Source organism: Pan paniscus, chromosome 7 (genome assembly GCF_029289425.2).
Source record: "Pan paniscus chromosome 7, NHGRI_mPanPan1-v2.0_pri, whole genome shotgun sequence".
Taxonomy (NCBI): Eukaryota; Metazoa; Chordata; class Mammalia; order Primates; family Hominidae; genus Pan; species Pan paniscus.
This window is the reverse complement of record NC_073256.2, coordinates 21,711,452-21,730,285: the sequence shown is the minus strand read 5'-3', so window position 1 is coordinate 21,730,285 and position 18,834 is coordinate 21,711,452. Positions and strand designations below refer to the sequence as shown.

At 46.6% G+C, this 18,834-nt stretch overlaps 1 protein-coding gene across 1 annotated transcript; it reads left to right on the top strand.

Annotated features, from left to right (window-relative positions):
• Positions 1-643: 643 nt before the first annotated feature.
• On the top strand, positions 644-2,900 carry DEFA6 (defensin alpha 6). Its single transcript, XM_003805346.5, has 2 exons — positions 644-1,111; positions 2,034-2,900. The coding sequence occupies exons 1-2, from the start codon at positions 919-921 to the stop codon at positions 2,141-2,143; spliced, it is 303 nt and encodes a 100-aa protein (XP_003805394.1). The 5' UTR covers positions 644-918; the 3' UTR covers positions 2,144-2,900.
• Positions 2,901-18,834: the final 15,934 nt, after the last annotated feature.

Here is an 18,834-nt window from a genome sequence, read left to right as displayed (position 1 = left end):
CAAGTATTCAAATTACAGCATTAGGGAGAAAAAACAAAGCGCAAACCAATGTTTAATTTTTAAGTGGAGATTTCCTGGAGCAGAGCTGCAGGGCTGGGGCAAGGATGGAGGCTCATTACTCCTTTTACCCTTTGAATGGTCCTTGTGGGCAATTCAACATTTTCTAAAATTAAAAATAAAATTTCAGAGGGGGATTGGGGACATGTCAATTGTTTCGATATTTCTCAAAGTGGAGAGAAATACCTAGTATATATTTTACTTGATACATTCAGATCACATGGGTTTCTTGAAATAAATCTTTTGGCTTTAGTTTTACTAACTCTTTACCTAGTATCCCACTGAGTTCTTTTCCCTTATAGGCTGATAAGGTCATTATCTTCTCCACACTGTGCCCCACAAGAGCCTATTCACCCCATAATCTCAAAGCCTCCTTCATGAGGGCAGAAATGCCCCCTGAATCCTGCAATGAATTAACTTTCTACTCTAGTGGGATCCAGCTCTGGCCTCAAGGTCTAGACCTCCAGAGAGTGGCCAGCCCCACCTTCAGAAAATAAGAGGCATTTGATTCCTGAAATTATTCATTGAAAGCACTGTTCTTTTCTTTTTTGAATATTAACAAGTAAATATTCCAGCAGATGGAAAACAGGACAATGTAACACTGTTCTTATCATCACTATCAGCTGGGACCAGAACAGACACTCAATAAACAGCCTCACACTACAATGAAGCTTGGAGAACAAAGGAGCATCAAAGGGACATGGAGGGCAAGGGTAGCTCTTCTGCTCCCCAATCACATGCACTCCCCGTCTCACCGCAACATCTGTCCCTGAGCCTTCTCCCAGCAGACCTATAAATCCAGGCTGGCTCCTCACTCCCCACACATCTGCTCCTGCTCTCTCTCCTCCAGCGACCCTAGCCATGAGAACCCTCACCATCCTCACTGCTGTTCTCCTCGTGGCCCTCCAGGCCAAGGCCGAGCCACTCCAAGCCGAGGATGAGCCACTGCAGGCAAAAGCTTATGAGGCTGACGCCCAGGAGCAGCGTGGGGCAAATGACCAGGACTTTGCCGTCTCCTTTGCAGAGGATGCAAGCTCAAGTCTTAGAGCTTTGGGTAAGAGACACCAGCATTGCAGAGCTAGGAGTGTAGAGAGGAAAACCAAGCACTTCTAGAATTAGATCCAACAGCTGGCTCTTTCTCTTAGGTGATCACCTCCCCAGGCCTCAATTACTTTATGTTTGTACTGAAAAGGAAGAATCAGTGATATTCAAGGCATGACTTTTCTCTAAAGATTTTTTAATTCTATGATAAGTCTATGAAATTTTCTAATTTTTTGCCATGTTGAAATGTATTGAGGAGTCTCTACTTCAAGGAAGAGAGCCTAATTTTAAAGGAATGTTTTGTTTTGCTTTGTTTTGTTTTGTTTTGTTTTGTTTTGTTTGATGGAGTCTCGCTCTGTCACCCAGGCTGGAGCGCAGTGGCACTATCTCAGATCACTGCAACCTCCGCCTCCTGGGTTCAAGCAATTCTCTGCCTCAGCCTCCCAAGTCACTAGGATTACAGGCACCAGCCACCAAGCCTGGCTACATTTTGTATTTTTTTTTTTAGTAGAGACGGGGTTTCACCATCTTGGCCAGGCTAGTCTTGAACTCCTGACCTTGTGATAAACCCACCTTGGCCTCCCAAAGTGCTGGGATTACAGGTGTAAGCCACCACATCCAGCTGCTAAAGGAATGTTTTTTAATCTGACTTTTATAGGAACCGTTGGAAACTGGAGACAGTCATATGGGTGCATTCAGATGTGTGTGTGACAGGGCAGGAGCAGATAAGTGCAGCATATCAGAATGGGTCTCTAATCCTGTGTGTGACCAACACTGCTCTGCGTATTTATTCCTATTGATGGTGTGATCATGCTATTGGCTGTAATGCAGCCAGCATTACATGTCAGCAAGCATGCAACTTCCTGAAGATTCTCTTTACTGCCCGCTGCTGACCCTGGTGCTCAATTTCTGATGCTCTCTCTCTCTGTCCCCAGGCTCAACAAGGGCTTTCACTTGCCATTGCAGAAGGTCCTGTTATTCAACAGAATATTCCTATGGGACCTGCACTGTCATGGGTATTAACCACAGATTCTGCTGCCTCTGAGGGATGAGAACAGAGAGAAATGTATTCATAATTTGCTTTATGACCTAGAAGGAAACTGTCGTGTGTCCTGTACTTTGCCATCAACTTTGTTTCCTCATCTCAAATAAAGTCCTTTCAGCAAGTTCTTTTGTGTTTGTGCTTTTCTGGAGTTTGATAATTCAGGATTCTTCGGATGCAAAAACAAAAACCCAAGTCGTATATCAAAACACTAGCTCTTCGAAAGAGTTTTCTATGTAGACCAGAGAAGTGGTAGAGAGGATGTTGAGAGAAGAGAGGATTTGGGTTTTTTGTTTTTTGTTTTTTGCTTTCTGAGATGGAGTCTCTCTCTATTGCCCAGGCTGCAGTGCAGTGGCACAATCTTGGCTCACTGAAACCTCTACCTCCTGGGTTCAAGTGATTCTCCTGCCTCAGCCTCCCAAGTAGCTGGGATTACAGGTATGCACCACCATGCCAAGTAATTTTTGTATTTTTAGTAGAGACAGGGTTTCACTGTGTTGACCAGGCTGGTCTCGAACTCCTGACCTCAAGTGATCTGCCCACCTCGGCCTCCCAAAGTGCTGGGATTGCAGGCATGAGCCACCGCACCTTGCCTTAAGCACTCTGTTTTAAGGTTAATGCTGGCTAGCTGTGCCTGAATTCCAATGGGCGGAGCGTATAATGAGGTATTCCTGATCCCCACGTCCCATCACGGCCTGAACCAGTGTTTGAGGTTAACATTGGAATGCCTTGGGCTGAGAGGAGGTGTCCATTCAGTTGCTTGGAGGGCTTAGAATTTTAATTTTGGTTTGAATGGGATACAAACACAGGAGGAAGGAACGTGGGGTCCTGGCCCTTCCGACTCTGGCCAGAACCTTGCCAACCCTATGTCCCACTAGGGTGAGCCCACAGCCATAGCCAGTCATCCTACACCACCCACTCTGCTTCCTCATGCACACCACATGTCCACAAGAACATAGGCCCTCTCTCTTTGCCTTGTCCCTTGTCACTATGTCCAGAGACAAGAGGGTGACAACAGTCCTGGGTATAACAACAACCCTGACATTCATCCAGAGGTCTGGCCAGACTCCCAGTTCTTCTGCCCTTCTGCTGGGTCTTCTTACCTCTTTGTAGGAGAGACCATGTTAAAGTGGCCTATTTTCCAGTTCTCTAAAACACAGACAGAAGACGTGGAGGGAATGGTTCTCCAAGGCAGGTCTGAACGAGGAGAAACATGGAGTCACAAAACCCATTTCCAAGCCTGACTTTGCCACTTTCTACCTGAATGGACTTGACAAACCCAGCACGTAAGTGGAGGCTTCATTTCCTCCTCCATAACCTTGTGGCAGCTGTCTCAAAACTTGACTATGGGACCTAACAGGATTCTTGATAACGGTGGTCAGAGACTTAGACATCAAAGGTGGGGAATAAATAACACAGTCAGATAGGAAGGGTGGGGGAGTGACCTAGCAAGTGGGGGTAACTTACTAAGTTGGGGGTAACCTAGCAAGTGGGGGGTGACCTAGCAGCGGGGGGTGACTTGACCTAGTAAGGGGGGTGGCCTAGCAAGTGACGGGGTGACCTAGCAAGTGACGGGGTGACCTAGCAAGTGGAGGGTGACCTAGTAAGTGCGGGTGACCTAGCAAGTGGGGGGGTGACCTAGCAAGCGGGGCGGTGACTTGACCTGGTAAGTGGGGTGGCCTAGCAACTGCGGGGGTGACCTAGCAAGTGGAGGGTGACCTAGTGAGTGAGGGGGTGACCTAGCAAATGGGGGTGACCCAGTGAGTGGGGGGTGAACTGGCAAGGGGAGACGTGACCTAGCAAGTTGGGGGGTGGCCTAGCAAGTGGGGGGATGGCCTAGCAAGTAAGGGGGTGGCATAGCAAGTGGGGGGATGGCCTAGCAAGTGGGGGGTGACTTGACCTAGTAATGGGGGTGGCCTAGTAAGTGGGGGGGTGACCTAGCAAGCGGGGGGTGACTTGACCTAGTAAGGGGGGTGGCCTAGCAACTGAGGGGGTGACCTAGCAAGTGGAGGGTGACCTAGTAAGTGGGGGTGACATAGTAAGTGGGGGGGTGACCTAGCAAGTGGGGGTGACCTAGTGAGTGAGGGGGTGACCTAGCAAATGGGGGTGACCCAGTAAGTTGGGGGTAAACTGGCAAGGGGAGACGTGACCTAGCAAGTGGGGGGGTGGCCTAGCAAGTGGGGGGTGGCCTAGTAAGTCGAGGGGTGACTTAGCAGGATTCTTTGCTAAGATGGGGCTGGACAGACCAAAGACAGACAGGACCTACTTGAAAAGATGGCTCAGAGGAGCCTGACTAAAGTTTGGTCAAGGGCAGAGTCTTGGTTAGCGTTCCTGACCTGAGACCCAGATGATGAAAGGGCTCAATTCATGCAGATCTCAGGGGCAGAATTCCAGAAAGGGAGGCAGGGGAGCAAATGCAAAGGCCCTGAGGTGCTAAGACAGGGTTTGTGCTCGGAGCCAAGAAGGAGGCCAGGGACTGGGGGCTGCAGGACCAGTCAGAGCTGTAGGAGGGCCCAGAGCACAGCGGCCTGCAAGGGCCAAGAGGGGCTTCTCAGTGCAATGAAGTCACTGGAGGATGTTCCTTAGAAGAAAGGCATGATTCCTGCTCTGTCTGCTGTGTAGGGAATGCAGTGCAGCAGATCGGGAGAGGAGGCAGGGAAGGGGAAGGTGTGGTCTGGGGCTGGATGGGAATGCTCCATGTCACAATGGGGACTGGCGTCACACAGGTGAACACATTCGCCAAAACACACCTGGCTGAACTCCCAAGATTGGTGCTTTTCACTCTGCAAATTATGCTTCAATATAAATTGTAAAATATAAAATGTAAACTTTATGAAAAAGTCCATGAGATCTAGAAAATGAAAATTAACAAGTCAGAGGGAGGAGGGAGTCAAGGGTCATCCAATTCCCCTCAGAATTTAATAGCATTCTAGTGTGCACTGTGCATGTGAAGTGTGTTCTTCCTTTTGTTCCACCTGGCAGGACACGCCTGCAGCAGCTGAGCAGTTCAAGTCCACAGGACGGGCTGCGGTGCCTGCTTCAGCCTTCTCAGCTGGGTGTGGCTTGAGAAGAACGATCCCAGCTGGTGCCACTTCCTTGCTCACCGGGAGTGTGAAGATGGCCACCAGTCACTAATGGAGCAGGTGCCTGGGGGAGCACCTGGTGTAGTTCCCTAGGTACACTCAGGAAACAGGAGTGGAGAAGAAAGTGGTGTCTTGTCTAGACTTGTCTGCCCAGAGACACAGCTAAAGGTGACCACCTGGAGTTTGCCCCAGGACAGCCTGGATGGTGAAGGAGAGGTAGAGGTCACATCAAAGAGACAGGCACAGGAGCCCCAGGCTGCAGACGTCGCAGCCTGCTGAGCACACCTGAGCAAGCATAGCCGTGCTCTCTCTGTCCTTGCTTCTGGGGGAGCCCCTGTGCCTTCTCACCAGAGCCCCAAACTGCTTCTTTCCCCAGGACCAGACCCTGGCAATAAGCAAATAGAGAAAACACTCTCTGAAAAAGGATGGGATCATCGTAATCCACAATGTAAGCACAATGATTCCCCATGTGAAAAGTCCTACCTTGCTCACCATCATTTCCTTCCCCAAGTAAACCCTTAAGACAGGGCTAAACATTCCTGCTTTATGCGAGGCTGGTGACGGTGCCGCAGTCACCGAGTGTGAACCAGCCTGATGTCCATGCTCAGCATCGGGGCCCCCGGAACACAGAGTACCAGGGCATGACTGGCGCTTCCTAGGAACCTCCAATACCTCAAATCTGTCTCAAAGCTGCCAAGGGCCAGAAACCCATCCTTGAGGAAAAGGAGAATGTGGCTTTGGGGGTCAGACGCCAGAGAGCACGCAAACCTGAGAAATGCCTTTTGATGGTTGACGTTATGCCTGGGCCAGGGTTCCTGGACAGTTGGACAAACAGTACTCTGGATGTTTCTGTAAGGTTGTTTTCATATGAGATAAATATTTAAGTTGGTAGAGTATGAGATAAATATTTAAATTGGTAAAGCAGATGGTCTTCCATAATGAGGAGGGGACATGAATGGAACAAAGACTGACCTCCCCAGAGCAAGAGGGAGTTCTGGCAGCAGGTGGCCTCGGCACTGGCCTGCAGCTCCTCCCCGGGTCTCCAGCCTGCTGGCCTGTGGCTCACCACACCCCACACAGTGAAGGAATTGGTTCTGCTTCTCCGGAGAACCCTGACTAACACGTAGCCTGAGCAAATGATGGGGAAGAGACCTCCCAGGTAGCGCTCGATGGCCCCCAGGGTGGGCTGTGGCTGTCCGGGCTTTGCAGGGACTACCTTTATCCCGGCTCCTAAACCTTGCAGACAGTCCTCCACGCAAGACAGCCCTGAAAGTTCTCCAGGCCTCATACCCAGCCCCTTCCCCTAGAGACATGGTACAGGCTCTAGCTGAGGATGGCTCAAACAGCACGGACCACGTGGCCCAGAAACCCCGCCGTAACTGACAAAGCCACACACACACACACAAAGACAGCCAGATGGGAGAGGTGGACGGAAGCTGAGAAATATGCAGCAAGGTCCAAGTGTCAGGTAGACAGGGCCCCGGCAGCTGGAGAGGAGGGTTGGCTGAGGAAGCAGAGAGATGTGACGGGAGCTCCCCACTTGTGGAATTGCAGCAACTCAGGGGAGCCCCAACACTGTCTCTGTGGAGACCACAGGACAAGGCAAAGATGTCAGGATGTCCCTGAAGCCCAGATGGCCAGCCCTGAATGGTAGCCTGGACGTCCCTCCCCATGATCCCTCCTAGGGAGTCCCATCCCGGAGCTCACCTGGGCAGAGTGAACACACCTGTCTTTCCTCAGTGCTCACCTCCCTGCACAGGCCAATGGGTAGAATAAGGACATGGCACAGGTAAACTGCCCAGAACCCAGGTCGACCATGCTCAGGACTAGATTCTCTCTATTCTCACCATTCTTCTCCTGCTAAAGGCAAGGCAGGCTAAGGAGAAATTGAAAGAGAGGTGAGCAAGGGGAGGACAGAGCAGGGGAGGAAGTGAAAGGAGCAGGTGCAGTGGAAACCATTTCACTGGAACCCAGGTCACTCCCCTTAGTAGACATACATTCAAAATAAAGAGAGCTTGAAGTTACTGGGATCTTCAGCATGCACCAAAGCAATGCTTAGCAACCAGGATTGTGTGTGCCCCTCTGAGGGAACACTAGGGTGAGGGTAACTATTGAATAGACGTATGCATATTCAGGGTTACAGTATTATCTGTATTTGACAAGTGAAAGAGACAAAAAGAAATTTTGCTTTTTGTATTACAAGCCTCAACAACGATTACACCAAATCTCAGCTGTCAAAATTGTGCAACAAATTCAGTGATTCTCAAACAGACACCGCTAACAATCTCTGGGTCAGGGAAGGGGGTTTAAGTGTAGGGTTTTCATGTTATCCAAAAAAGATGTGAGGTTTTGTTGTTGTTGTTTGTTTGTTTGTTTTTTGAGACAGCATCTCACTCCATTGCCAAGGCTGGAGTACAGTGGCGTGATCTCGGTTCACTGCAATCTCCGTCTCCCAGGTTCAAGCAATTCTCCTGCCTCAGCCTCTGGAGTAGCTGGGATTACAGGCGCCTGCCACCACACCTGGCTAGTTTTTCTGTTTTTAATAGAGATGGGGTTTCACCACATTGGTCAGGCTGGTCTCAAACTCCTGACCTCAAGTGATCCAACCGCCTCGGCCTCCCAAAGTGCTGAGATTACAGGCCTGAGTCACCATGAGCGCAGGGCTAGGATGTGACTTTTTGAGGCTGGAAAACAATGACAGAGAGGAGACCCCCTGGTGGTGGAGTGCATCTCTATTCTACCACTAGAGGGTGGCAGTGTGTCCCATGGTGTCCCCAAGCCCCTGGACAGCCAGGTTTCCACGAACACCTAGGGGTTCCGCTCATGCTACCAAAGTCCCTGCTAAAGAGAAAGCACTTTCAGAGAAAACAAAGTGGCCCAAGGCCCAAGGGAAACAAGCTGGCAAAAAGGTTCCGCCACACATCCACCTGGCAGCACCCACTCCGTCTTCCCTCCCAAATATTCTCTAGTGAAAGACCCTTTTCTCTTTCTTTCCATTTTTTCTTGTGCCAAGCTGTAAATTTTTTAAGGCATATATATAATTAGTTCTATTTTTATTATTTGTTTCCATAAACACAAAATTACATGCCAGTAAATATAACCAGAACAAAACATGGTACAGAGAAAAAAAAATCTCTGTACCTCTTGTTTAATGCTAGTGTGCTGGGAGGCATGAAACAGAGAGAATCACTGTCCTCTTTGTAACTTACTGTTCTTTCTCAATTATAATTAAGCAAAAGTTATACATGAAATAGTGGCTATCCATATTAAATGCCTATAAATATTTTGAATGAAGACTGCCTATTTCATATTTAAAGTTTGCTTTTGCTTGGTGATGTGTCTCAGTCAGATTGATGACAAAGCTACTGGCAGGAAATACTATGTATGTGAATAATTTCTATGCTTTGTTTCAACAACACATCGAAACAAAATAATCTCAGAGGTATCTGCAGAAATAAAAGAAGAAGCAAAAACCTGCAGCAAACTCAGAATATTCTTTAACTTTTATACAAAATAAAATGACACTGTATTTTTAGATTTCATCTTTAACCCCTCATCAGCAGCCAGTTTCAACAAGTAGTGGTTTCATTTCAATTAGGTTTCAATAAAAGTAATCGATTCTGGTTCCTGGATTTCCTGTGCATCAATCTTATTCGATGAAACAAAATTTCAATGTGCTACCTATGTCATAGGCTGTTCAGTGATACAAAGATAGAGAGAGTGTGAGAGAGAGAGAGACAGAGATTTTAGATACAGACCTGATAGAGATAGAGATAGAGATAGAGACACAGGTATCCTCCTCCTGTTTGCTCACTATGCCAGGGTATTCTCAAAGCATTTGTTGAACTTAACAGAGCCACAGCATAGAAGAAACCTGGGTCTTGAATGACTGCATGGAGCAAAGGCTGCCCCCACATGAGTGCCCCAATGCCCCCCATCCTGCAGCCTATTCCATGAGTGATAAATAAACCTTTATTGTGTTGAATCACTATGAGTTGGGGGTTATTTGCTCTCATATTTGCAATATTTGGAAATAATTGTACTAATAAAAATTGTCATTTCTCCGAAAGTCAGATTAAACTGAGTATCTCTTTATATTATCTGCCAACACTAAATTTAATTAACACAAGCAAAAGAGAATAGGACACCTGCAGCCATCTGTTTTTAAAGCACTTTTTGATTTTGGTTATTTCTGCCCTAGTTGCTTTCATTATACAGTGAGAAGAAACAATCTTCGGACTATCTCACGTTAATAACATCAAGAGTTGTTTTATAACAAAAAATACTATCAAAGTCAAAATAAATAAGGCGATTACTAATACACTGATCTCTCTGGAGGGAAGGGTTATAACAGATAGGTGGCTTTTTCTTGAATTCTTCAGCCCGAGTGGACGCAGCAGGGTCCAGAATACAGGGTATTGGGGCACCTATGCAAGAGCAGACTCTGCTCCATGCAGTCATTCAAGACCCAAGTTTCTTCTATGCTGTGGCTCTGTCGAGTTAACAAATGCTTCAAGGATACCCTGGCATAGTGAGCAGATAGGTGGAAGATATCTCTATCTCTAGCTCTATGTCTATCTATATTCATAATCTATCTGTCCATCTATTTATCTATCTTTCTTTGTATCACTGAACAGCCTATGATATAGGTAGCACATTCAAATTTTGTTCCATCAAATAAGATCAGTGCACAGGAAGTGCGGGAGCCAGAACCTATTTCTTTCACAGAAAGATAATTCAAATAAAATTGTTTTTTTTGAGAGGGAGTCTCGCTGTCTTGCCCAGGCTGGAGTACAATGGCACGACCTCAGCTCACTGCAACCTCCGCCTCCCAGGTTCAAGCAATTCTCCTGCTCCAGCCTTCTGAGTAGCTAGGACTACAGGCATGTGCCACCATGCCCGGCTAATTTTTTGTAATTTTAGTAGAGACGAGGTTTCACCATGTTGGCCAGTTTGGTCTCGAACTCCTGACCTCAAGCAATCCGCCCGCCTCGGCCTCCCAAAGTGCCGAATTACAGGCGTGAGCCACCGCGCCCAGCCAAAATGAAACTATTACATGTTGAAACTAGCTACTGATGAGGGGCTGAGCCCTGCTGCCTTGCGTTTCTTGTCTCCTCTCTACCACTTTCTAGGCAGCTGATCTTGGTCAAGTTAACGGGAAAAAAGTGGCCTTATCTCCAAGCCTCAGCCTTTTACCTCATCTTCGAGCTCCATCTGTAAAATGGGTAAAAACATTCTCTACTCTGCCTATATCACTGTTTATTGGAGGAATTAGATGACAAAATGGACTTGAAAGATCATGAAAATTTTAAAGCACTGTAGGAATGTAAGTAACATCTGCATCTTTAGTGGAAAAAGCATAAATTCTCCTGAAGGGGAGAGGGACTGTATTTCCTTTCAGATAGAAGCAGTCAACAGAGTTTTCTGCCACTTCAGGGAGGACATGGTTACCTCTCAAAGAATGAAAGGGGAAAACTATGACGCTCTCCCATTAAGAAAAAAATAGTTTAATTAACTTAAGAAAAATGAAATGATTAACTCTGGAAAGTGATGCCAAGTTGACTTTTTTCTCTGACTGGTCTGCTATGAGGACTCACATGGACAAACACACACAGGACTGCAGAGTGGGAGCAGATTGTGTCTCTCTCTTCCCTGGATATTGTCAGGCCCCTTAACTGTCTTTTTTCCTTTTGTAGCAAGAAAATTTTGTTAATTTCTTTTTGTTTCTTTTTTTAATTTTTTTCTTTTTGTTTTAACTATGTTTTTCTCTCTCTTTTTGTCTTCTACTTTGAACCCCAAGAAGCTAGCAAGAACATTTTATTTTCTTTTTGTTTTTTTAAATTTTTTTATTTCTGTTTTAAATACTTTTTTTCTCTTCTTTTTTTCCCTGTACTTTGAACCCTAAGAAACTAGAACATTTTGAACCATAATCATCATTTTCTTTTTCCATCTTCTTGCATGAAATCCACTAGAAATATTTTTTTGACTAAGTAAAGATTTGTACATCATTTTATGCTTTATTTGCATAGAAAGATGTCTATCAAGTTGACCACTGTCTCTTAAGTATATCGAATGCATGACCTCATTGGATTTATTTTTTTGTGGATGCGAAAAAGCATCGGAACAGGATCTGTGTTCTAAAAATGCTTGAGTTTGTTTTAATTAGTCATGGTAAACTCACACACGCATGAAGTGATATTATGAAGGAAGAAGCTGATGCTCACAGATTCCCAGAAGCAGGGGGTGTGGCCGCCACACCAGGCCATGAGGGAATCACCACGATGCGTCAGGAGGCAGCAAGAGGAAGAGGGGAGAGCATGGCCCAGAGCCTTCCTTGGGTTCTCACAGCAAGGAATGGATGAGGCAGGGCAGGTCTCCTAGGTCTCCACGCTTAGAATTGGATACTTGGGATAATTTTGACAGGCTCTGAGCTGTAGGGGTGACCCCTGATTTTGTGGTACGTGGCTCTAGGGTGACTTAGGGCAGGCCAGGGAAATATTACTTGCTGTGCCCAAGTTTGATAGAGAAGGTAGTTAGGGTATGGGCTCTGGTTCGGGGAGTGTGCTCACAGGGAGCTGCTTGCTAGCTCTAGCAGAATGAGGGGGACGATACACTGAAGGACAGGACATGTGTCCTCATCTTGGTATCCCTCTACGTAGATGGGAATGTTCTCTGTTCAGGGGCAGGGCCTGAGTTGAAGCCTGTATTTCCCTATTCTCTCAACTGCAGTTGAAAACACTGTCTTTTTTTCCTCACTGATCTTGATGGGCAGTCCCTACAGGATCAAGGCACCAAACACCACAGCATCAAGAATATAGAAAATGCAGTAGAAAATGCAGTCAATGCTCTTTGAGTAATATCATTTCCTCTCCTCAAATGCTTCCTGCAGGAGCCGTTGAAGAAATTTTTTGACATTTTCATCCTGTGTCATTTTATTGACTTCAGGGCATCAAAAGTTGACTCCAGCCTTTGCTAGTCACTCATCCACTCTCCTCATCATTTATCAGGTGTTCCCCAAGCCCCTGTGATGTGCAGGGACAATGCAAGGGACCCTGGGATGGAGAAGCCCACCTCTGCCTTCCAGGGTTGGGGTGACAGAGAAATCTACAGTTACCAAATTGCCAGGTAGGTGCTTAAAGGGATATGAACAAGTTGATCAGGGTGGGCCGTAGAAGTGACACTGAGCTACATTCTGAGGGGTGTGGGGGCGAGGGAGGGGTGAGGTTTGGAAACAGAATGAGGGACTAATGCACTGAAGGGTGGGGTATGTGTTCCCATCTTGGTGTCCATATATGCAGTACATGGGATTTTCTCTGTCCAGGGATGAGGTCTGGGTTGAAGCTTTTATTTCCCTATTCTCTCCATTGCAATTCAAAACGCTGCCTTTTTTTCTCATTGATTGAAAAAAAACAAACATTTTTTTGAGGTCTATCATGTATCAGCAATTGCCTTAGCCATGTGGAATTCAGGAATGGACAAGAAAGTCAGGGCCCCTGCCCTCAGGGAGCTTACATTTTGGTGAGAGAGAGCAGCAACCAACCGACAAAGGAGTCTCTGCCTTTATGGGTGAAGAGTGAACAATTAAACAAGTGTCTACTATAAGCAATTAAACACAGCATCCAACGTTAGGTGGCCACCCATGCTGCCAAGAAAAACAAAGCTGGCCAAGGAAACAACGAGGGAGGAGGATGAGGACTCCAGAAAGTAAAGTAGCACGGGGGCGATGCGTTCATCCCAGATGATCAGGAAAGGTGTTGATGAGGTCTGAGTGGCAAGGAGGAGTCGGGCGCAGGGAGCTGCGGGCAACAACCACCTGCAGAGGAGAAGGCGAGTGCAAGGGAGAGGACGTGCTCCTTGTCTGTGTACCACGAAATGTCACGAGGGAGTAATGAGCAAGGAAATGGCGTAATCTCTGATTTACATCTCAGAAAACTCACCTTGATAGAAATAGTAGACACTGGGGGCTCTGAAGAGCAGGGGAGATGGGGAAGCGAGGGAGTGAGGGTTGAAAATGTATCTGTCGGGTACAATGTGCACCTTTTGGATAATGGGAACAGTAGAAGCCCAATCCCCACCAGCACACAATATTCCCATGTAACAAACATGCACATGTACCCTCTGAATCCAAACTAAAAAAATTTTTTAAAGAAAAATCACTTTGGTTGCTGAGTGGCGAAAGGGTTAAAGAGGAGAAAGGACGGAAGTGGGGTGACCGATTAGGGGGCACCACAGTGAGCAGGGAAGGAGGATGCATGCGTACAGAACATCCAGGGGAAATGAAGGCAGCATCCCAAGAGTAGGGAAATCACAACAAGCTCACATCTGCAAGCAGCATGGCCCAGTGTGCAGATCCCCACTCCACGGCTCCTATTACACCATCTCTTCCAAGGCTTCCTTTCTCTGGCCTTTGCCTCAGGGCCAGTAGGCTTGGGCAAGTGACCCAGATTCAGTGGCTGATGTTCAGTGGCCCATGCGCAGATCCACACTCAGCTACTTAGTGTAGAGAAAGTCACTTAAAACTTTCTCAGTCTCATTATCTTTATCTGTAAAATTTAAGGTAGTCCTTATCTCTGGGTGTTGTTACAAGGAAGAATTGAGATACTATCTCAATTCTTTGAAATCGAATCCTATAAACATAAAAGATGGTTTGAAAAACCAGATCTGCTCTGTAGTCCAGCCTCTGGTTGAGGCAAAGCCCAAATCATTAACTTGAGGCCCATTTGATTCCTTGGAGGAATTCTTCGTGTCTAGACCCCAGGTCTTGAGATTATTGCACCCTAGGACAAGCTAGGTTGCTACTCCTAAAGGAAGGCTGGTGGCCAGGCTTCCATCCCATGCAAACGTGGTCCAAGTCATTTTATCCCATTCACCTTGGCTGTGGAGAAATCAGGAAATCAGTCATGCTGGGATGGATTAAGGATGTCGGCTACACACGAGGATAGAAAATGCTCCAGAGCAAAAGTCTGTCCTCCCTCCAAGCATTCACAGGGAAGGTTGGCACATGACGCCAAAAGAAAATAGTTGCCTTTCCTACTTATGTTTTGCTGAGAACCTCACATGGACATTTCATTCCTATAACTTTCATGTTGGCCTGCTCCAAAGAAATTAACTATTCAGTTAGAACAATAGTGTCCCCTACAACTGGGGTTTGGTTTAGCTCCTTCCTGAATGGAAACTTCCTTCATTTTCTCTAAGCCCAGTTGCTCAATGTGTAATGCTGGGTACGATGTCCTCACCAATGTCCACACAGCGACTTTCGCAGGCTGGTTGTCATCATGTCACTCAATGTAGACTCACAGTTCAGTTCATTAAAAACATATACATGTATCAAAGAAGAAAACTCATGTTGTTAGCACATGTGGTGGCTCATGCCTGTAATCCCAGCACTTTGGGAGGCCAAGGCGGGCAGACTGCTTGAGCTCAGAAGTTCAAGACCAGCCCAGGCAGCATGGTGAAACCTGTCTCTCCAAAAAAAAAAAAAAAAAAAAGAAAATTAGCTAAGTGTGGTAACACACACCTGTACTCTCACTACTCAGGAGGCTGAGGTGGAAGAATGACTTGAGCCCAGGAGACTGAGGTTACAGTGAGCCATGATCGTGCCACTGCAGTCCAGCCTGGCTGACACAACAAGACCCTGTCTCAACAAAACAAAACAAACAAAACAAAACAAAGCAAAACAAAACAAAAAACTAATGTCTTAATGTCTCCCTGTAGGTTCCCCTGTCAATCTGGCTTAATCGGGGGATTTTAAAAAAATATTTAAAGAGGTTTATTCTGAGCCAGATATGAGTGGCCAAGGCCCCCGACACAGCCCCAGGAGATCCTTAGAACATGTGCCAGAAGTGGTTGGGTTACATCTTTATCTTATACATTTTAAGGGAACAGAAGTTACAGGCAGACATTCATCAATACATGTAAGATGTATATTGGTTTGGACCAGAAAGGGGGGACAGCTCGAAGTGGGGGCTTCCAGGTCACAGGCTGATTGAAAGATTTTCTGATTGGCAATTGGTTGAAAGAGTTATTATCTAAAGACCTGGAATCAAAGAAAAGAGTGTCTGGATTAAGATAATGGGTTGTAGACACCAAGGTTCTAATGGTGCAGATGAAGCCTCCAGGGAGGCTTCAGGGAGATTGGACGGTAAATGTCTCTAATCAGACCTAAGAAGGTGTCAGACCCTCAATTAATCTCTCCTGGTGGTTCCATCGTGTAAAGGTGGGCACCCTGGGCTCTGAACCCAGGCGTAATTTTTAAAGCACCAAAAGAACGAAGCATCCTCTACACAGAACGTGTCTCCTGCTGCAACTGTGGTAAGTGCTGAGGGGAGGGCATTGACAGGAACATCCCAGCAGATGCCTGGGATGCAGACGCTCTATGTTCTCACTGCAATGCCTCCTGGTTTCTTTTTACCACAGTTCAACTGGAAAAGACGTGCTTTTGTGAAAGGCTGTCATCCTCTGGAGAAAGTTGAGGCATCTTAGGAGGCCACATCCCTCCACAGAAGGCCAGCCCACTTCCATTTGGAGGAATGCTAAGAACGCATTTATGCACAAGGTCACAAGTCTCCCCAGAAAGAAATGGTGGAGCCACTTTAACACACAAAGGGCTGTGTAGTGGTTGTGTGGCTTTGCTTCTCTGAGCCTCAGTTCCTTTCCTCGGGACGCTGTGACTGGAGAGGTCTGTGATTCTAAGGCATGGCCTCTCCCTCAAAGAACTTACAAACTCATATCAAATTCATACCAAACCGAACAAAGGCAAAACAAGGCAAAACCATAAACCATCCAGGGCCGAGTTACATGTCAACAACAGATAAAAAGCCATTTTTGGGGAAAATAAAACAGCTGGTAATGGTGATATTTTTACTAAACCCCATAAGATAGGAGGAATTCGGTAAGGCAGAGGTAAAGAGAGAAGTGATTAGAGCAGCACTCTCTCCCTTCTCACCTGACAAGGGATTGCTGTGTAAGTGAATCTGCATCCATTCATTCATTCATTCATTTCTTCAACAAATATGTCTTCAGCATCTCTGCTGTGCTAGGCCTGTTTCTCCAAGCTGGGGACACAGCAGGAAAACAAAGGCGTTAAGCCCCCTGAATGCACTGGGCTTACATTTTCCTGGACTGATAAACATATAATAAAGTAAAAGATGCATCTGCCCAGGCAGCAAGGCTGGCTCCCTGCTAAGAGGCTCTTCCCTTTTACGTCTGATGCAGGTTTTACCCCAGGAGCTGCCTCCTCCCTCTGACCCTACTTCAGTGACTCACCTTTTTTATTTGGGAGCTTATACTTCCCCTGCCTAGGGCTTTAGCACGGATCTCATCAGGGAGGCATTCAGACTGGCGACTCCATGTAAAAAAGAACAATCTAAGTAGCGGCTGACAGTCTGTGTTCAGAACCTGCTTGCAAATCCAACACCGGCCCAGCATGGTTGGCCCAAGCGTGTGGTCTTCACATTCTCTTAACCGAGCCTGGGTTCTTTGGCCGCGGAGCAACTCAAGCTCTCTGCCACCTACGCAGACTCCATGACACATGTAAGTCTGCAGGGAGACCACAGCTTATGCTGTCACTCTGGGTCCCCTGTCATACGCAGTCACCTCAAGCAGAAAAGGCTTAACGTAAAGACATTCCCATCCCGATCCCTTAATTTCTCATGCAGATATACCAAGCACCAGCTTTCAGGCGGCAGCCCTTCCACTGCCAGATTTCATGACTCTCTCATGGAGTTTGCTCCTGGATTTTCTTCCAACACGGCTATAGCTCAGTTCCCCCTCCTGCTGGTTCATGATCAGCAGACATACCAGGCTAAGCCATCAGCACAGGGCAATAGGCCACTCAGGTGAGTCGCCTGTCCCCAGACCAGGGCGTCCGCCAGGGAACATCTGGCTCCAGCAGGCCTCACTCTTCCCATTTTCCACTTTAATTGTAGTAGAAGTAATGACCCCTGACATCCAGCAAGTGCTTATTACTTCCATGTTTTAATTAATGCACTACACATATTATCTCACTTATTTTTCAGAACAATTCTATGATATAGGCACCAGGATTATTTCATGTTATAGATGGAAAAAGCTGAGTCATGGGTATTAAATAGGTTAATTGCCCATGATCGCATGTCTTGAGAATGGTTGAGCTGGTGTTCAAAACTGGGCCTGTCTGTTTCTAAGGCCTTGTTTGCCATGAGACACAACCTTGTTTGAGTATAACTTGCTGGAAATCTGTTGACTTTAAGGATTCCCAGGGCTGAACAAAGGAAGAAGTTCCCTTGCCAAATACACTTCCTTTCTCCGAAACAGAAAACAAACACATGAAGTCATCCTTCCAGGTAACACATTTATATCAACCAGTAGATCTTGATGAGCTGGTTGGGAAGAATTTGAGATGACTCCGTCTTCACCTTTCAGCCTTGTGGTACCTGGGTTTTCATTTTTCTCTGTCAGTTGGCCCTAAAGCCTGGAAAAGGGCCCTCCCTCTCCAGAGTCATTGAAAATATTAATGCTAAGAGATTTGATCAGCAATTCCATGTGTCAGTAAAAGGGACCCACATTCCACTGACCCTCAAACCAGCAACTGAATTTTGTTGATTAACTATTACTGGGTGTCTATTTGGAACCAAGCACTCTTCTAGGTTCTGGGAATAAAGCAGTGAACAAAATACATTTTTTAAAATCTCCAGCAACCTAGATCATTACAACAGCCACTCGGTTTGTCTCATTGGATCTTCCTTGCCCTCGTTCCAATCTACTTCCTCCACATCTTTTTAAAATGAAAAGGAATTAGACCAGGTGCAGTGTCTCATGCCTATAATCCCAGCACTTTGGGAGGCTAAGGTGGGAGGATCACTTGAGTTCAAGAGTTCAAGACCAGCCTGCGCAACAGAGTGAGACCTCATCTCAATAAAAAAATAAATAAACAGCTGGATATAGTCCCAGCTACTCTAGGGGCTGAGGTGGGAGGTCAAGACTGGAGTGTGCTGTGATTGCACCACTGCACTGCAGCCTGGGTGACACAGCAAGACTCTGTCTCAAAAAAAAAAAAATGGCTGGGTGTGGTGGCACATGCCTGGAGTCCCATCTGCTCAGGAGGCTGAGGTAGGAGGATTGCTTGAACTAGAGAGGTCTAGACTGCAGTGAGCTATGACTGTGCCACTGCATACCAGTATGGGCAACAGAGAAAGACCTTGTCTCTAGAAAAAAAAAAGAAAAACGAAAATGATTTCTCACATCATTCTCAATACCTTCGATGACATCCCATTGTCCTCAGGAAGCATCCTGAAGTCCTGTAAACGGCTTATCAAAAAGGCAGCTGTGAAGTGGCTCCGTCACACGTTGTGCCACATGCATGCGTCTAGGCGGACCTAGGTCTGGATCATCCTGTCTGTTCCATTTATTCTGCCACCTTTACCCAGCCAAGCGCTGCTGAAATAATCACACAGCCCTATGCACATGGCCTTCAGTATTGAAGGAAAGGCAAATGCAGACACCTGGGGGCCCATTTCCTCCCCATTATGCAGCTTAGAGAGGGCCGGCCCTGCACACCTGAGTCAGCTCGGTGGGAGATGAGGGTGTGCCAGTCCCTGCCACCAAGATGTCCCCTTTCTAAGAGAGCCACTT

What these genes read in the sequence shown, in the direction of transcription:
- DEFA6 (XM_003805346.5), top strand. Translation starts at nt 919, where the DNA reads ATGAGAACCCTCACCATCCTCACTGCTGTTCTCCTCGTGGCCCTCCAG. An exon ending in CTCAAGTCTTAGAGCTTTGG is followed by an intron (nt 1,112 to 2,033) that starts GTAAGAGACACC and finishes CTCTGTCCCCAG; the next exon opens with GCTCAACAAGGGCTTTCACT.